The following is a 3,990-nucleotide window of genomic DNA, read 5'->3' as shown; positions in this document are numbered from 1 at the left end:
AAAAAAAAAAAAAAGAAGTCTAGCTTCCTATGAAATCTGAGAGGAAGTTACCACTGATTTCAGAAATCTGATTGTAACAATAGGTCCATCCTTAAATGAGGTGAATCTTGTAATCCCTTCATTTTAAAACCATCACTATGCACCATATGCCTATGCTAGGCACTGGAATAAGATGAAGCACCTTCTTGGAGTTTACACGCTGGTAATTGTGCCAGTCAGTCAGTAATAATATAGGTAAGAATGGCTGTGGGGGAAGTCAGCTGGGTTCTAGTTTACAGTCGCATTTCAGGAACTTATTTAACATGCTGACTTAACAACCTAAGCCTCCTCTCCATGTGTGCACACAGGGTAGACCTCTGAAGGGTGGCACTGTAACTTCTAGGGTAATGTGTTAAGTCAAGGCAGGATGATAGTTCAGCCTCCTCCCAGGCTAGTGCAAAGGGTTCTTCACTCGGATTGAAGTCTTCTCTCCCAGACTGAATTCCCCACCCCCAACAGCCCTCCTACAGAAAATTTGGAGTCCTTGCTTATTCCCTGGCGGCCCCTACCCAATAGGGTCGTGAATCAATTATCAAACATGCAACAAAAGATATAGAAAGTTTAGCGAAAATGGCAACATTTTGGAATAAGTGACTGTAATGTGCGTTCTGCCTGCCACCCTAACTGGCACACATTTTGCAGGTCACTTGCTCTCTCTGGAAGGAGGAGTATTCTCAGATTGCACCTCGGAGGAGGAAGAGTTCAGGCTGCCAGAACTGGGCTAGCGCTTCTGAATATCCTGAGGCAAGGTCCTGTGACTTCCCTGGGAAGCTCTGCCGTGCCCCCGCCCCACTCCACCCCACCCCACCCCACCCCACCCCACCAGACTGCTGGAGTCCTGGGACCACCCGGGTCTGTGGCCCAAATCCTTCCTAAGGGAAGGGGAGGGGGGCTTGGGCGGGATTGTGACATAAGATCGCCATGGTGACATGGAGCAGATTTAGACCCGAGCCTAATAAAGGTAGCATAAATAAAGGTGTCATAAAGGACAGGGTGGGGCACATGCTTGTCAGGGACAAGAGCCTCTAGGGGCTGCCAGAATGGCTCCTGCTCAATGTGTGGCACCAGCGCTTGTCATGTCCCGGCTACGTCTCTGGGCCCTATGGCCCCTACTCACGTGGCAACTATTGTGGCTACTAGTCCAGGAGGCTCAGCCTCTGGAGAGGGTCAAGGACCCACTCCAGCTGACCTCTAACACCCTGGGGCCGACTGAGCCCTGGTCTCCCTGCTCCAATCTCCCATGGGAATCTCCCCATGTGCTTACTTCCCTGGCAGGCCTGGGGGCTTTGATTAGCTGGGGTCCTCTGCTTCCTCCCAGAGGTCAGCCCTGCCGCAGGAATCAACTGAGAATTTGGTTCCATTCCTGGTCACGGATTCAGCTAGAGAGCTGTCCCCAGGGCCAGAGCCCTTCTCGTCTGCACACCTGGATCTGAATGACAAGCTGACTCAGCAAGAGAGGCTCCCAGAGGTGGGTCCAATGCTGGACTGGGATCAGAACCAGACCCTACTTCAACCTCCTCCTCTCAAAAGTAAGATTCAGACTACAGATCTAGATCAGGCTGCAGATTATCAGGCAGATGAGATACTCATTCCACCTCTAGACAGTAAGGATTCAAAAGCAACCAACTTTATAGTTTCTCCCAAGAACCTGAAGAAAAATCTAGCTCAGCATTGGAGGCTTGCTAAGGTTGTGGGAATTCTACATCGATTCCACTTTCTCAATTCCATCTAGAGACCAAAACTCAAAATCCAGAGACCCTTGAAGAGATCCAGTTCTCTTCCCTACAGCAAGAAGCCCCAGCGCAGCTTCCACAGCTCCCTGAGGAGGTAGAACCTTCTTCAACCCAGCAGAAGGCTCCAGCTCTGCCTTCACAGTCCCTTGAGGGGGTCCACTCTTCTTCAACAGAGCAGGAGACCCTTGTGCAGCAGTTACCTGCCCCTGAAGCGATCGTAGCTCACCCATCGATACAGCACAAGGTAGATGTTCCCTTTAAAAGTTGGTGTGAAGCTCAGCACTCACACTTGCCCAATGTCACCATCAAGCTTGTGAATGTGGAGCTTACAGGAACTCCAGAGCCAGGTAAGGAACTTATATCAAACCAGGAACAGGCCACAGCTCAGCCTCCAGAGCACCCCGAGGAGGTGAACTCTTCCTCAACCTAACTAGAGACCTCAGCTCAGACACCAGAGCATCCCAAGGAGAGGAAACCTTCTGCATCCCAGCAAGAGACCTCAGCTGAGCCTCCGGGTCCTCCCGTGGAGACTGAATGTTCCCCCAGTGAGCAGGAGCAGCCAGCTCAGCCTCTTGAGTCTTCTGGGAAGCTTGAACCTTCTCAGACCCAGGAAGAGACCCCAGCTCAGCCTCCCAAAGAGATGGAACCTTCTGCAATCCAAGAGGAGACCCCAACTGAGCCTCCAGGTCCTCAGCATCTAGAGGAGGTGGAACCTTCTGCAACCAAAGAGGAGGCCACAAAGGAGCCTCCAGGTCCTCCTATGGAGCCTGAACTTTCCCCCAGTGAGCAGGAGCAGCCAGCTCAGCATTCTGAATCTTCTGGGAGCTTGAACATTCTCAGACCCAGGAGGAGACCCCAGCTCAGGCTCCCAAAGAAATGGAACGTTCTGCAATCCAAGAGGAGACCCCAATGGAGCCTCCAGGTCCTCCTATGGAGGCTGAACTTTCCCCCAGTGAGCAGAAGCAGCCAGCTCAGCCTTCTGAGTTTCCTGTGGGGGGCTGAACCTTCTCTGACCCAGCAGGAGGCCCCAGCTCAGCCTCCAGAGCCCTCTGTGGAAAGTCTAGCTCAAGCTCCACTGAATCATGAGCTGACAGTTCAACCTCCAGATGAGGATGAAGCTCATTATAACTTGCCGAACATTACAATTAAACCTACAGATGTGGAGATTACCATAACTTCAGAGCCTACCAAGGAGAAAGAATCTTCCCAGGCCCAGCGGGAGGCCCCGGCTCAGCATCTAGAGGAGGTGGAACCTTCTGCAGCTGAACGGGGGACCCTGACTGAACCTCCAGGTCCTCCTATGGAGCCTGAACTTTCCCCCAGTGAGCAGGAGCAGCCAGCTCAGCATTCTGAATCTTCTGGGGAGCTTGAACCTTCTCAGACCCAGGAGGAGACCCCAGCTCAGCCTCTCAAAGAGATGGAACCTTCTGCAATGCAAGAGGAGACCCCAACAGAGCCTCCAGGTCCTCCTATGGAGGCTGAACATTCCCCCAGTGAGCAGGAGCAGCCAGCTCAGCCTTCTGAGTCTTCTGGGAAGGTTGAATCTTCTCCAGCCCAACAGGAGCCCCCAGCCCAGCCTCCAGAACATCATGAAGTAATAGTTTTACTGCAAGGTCACCATCAAGCTCATCATTCTGATTTGCCATATATCACTGTTACGCCTCCAGAGGTGCAGCTCACCATGGCAACAGAGCCTACTGCAGTGATGGGAACTTCTGCAATCCACCAGGAGCCTACAGCTCAGCTCTCAGGACCCATTAGGGATGTAGAACCTTCCACAACCCAGCACGGGGGCCCACCTCTGCCTCCAGAGTCATTGGAAGAGGTTGGACCTTTACCAATTCAACAGGAGACTTCAGTTCAGTCTCCAGAACCTATTAAGGATGAGAACCCCTCTCCAACCCAGCAGGAGGCTGCAGCTGAGCATCCACAGACCCCTGAGGAGGTTGAGTCTCCCCTAACACAGCGTGATGCCCTAGCTCCGACTCCACAGCTCCCTGATGAAATTGTAGCTCAACCTCCAGAGCATCATGAGGTAACAGTTTCTCCTCTAAGTCATGACCAAGTTCAGCCTCGAACATTGCACAATGTCACTGTTAAACCTGTGGATCACATCGTTATCATGACTCCGTATTTCACTCATCAGGTTGAAATTTTAACCCAACAGGGGGACCCAGCTCAGTTCTTTTTTTTTTTTTTAGTGAAAGAATTAGATCAC

At 51.9% G+C, this 3,990-nt stretch overlaps 1 protein-coding gene across 1 annotated transcript in view; it reads left to right on the top strand.

The window, feature by feature from the left end:
- Positions 1-2,320: 2,320 nt before the first annotated feature.
- LOC108294280 (leucine-rich repeat-containing protein 37A-like) overlaps positions 2,321-3,990 on the top strand; it is an 8,151-nt gene continuing 6,481 nt past the window's right edge. Inside the window, exons 1-2 of the mRNA XM_037734123.1 lie at positions 2,321-2,458; positions 3,065-3,325. Of these exons, the coding sequence (XP_037590051.1) occupies positions 2,413-2,458; positions 3,065-3,325 (307 nt within the window). The 5' untranslated portion in view covers positions 2,321-2,412. The remainder of the gene's footprint in view (positions 2,459-3,064; positions 3,326-3,990) is intronic.

Source organism: Cebus imitator, unplaced genomic scaffold (genome assembly GCF_001604975.1).
Source record: "Cebus imitator isolate Cc_AM_T3 unplaced genomic scaffold, Cebus_imitator-1.0 Scaffold573, whole genome shotgun sequence".
Taxonomy (NCBI): domain Eukaryota; kingdom Metazoa; phylum Chordata; class Mammalia; order Primates; family Cebidae; genus Cebus; species Cebus imitator.
The sequence above is the reverse complement of the archived record's forward strand: the minus strand, read 5'-3'. Positions and strand labels throughout refer to the sequence as shown.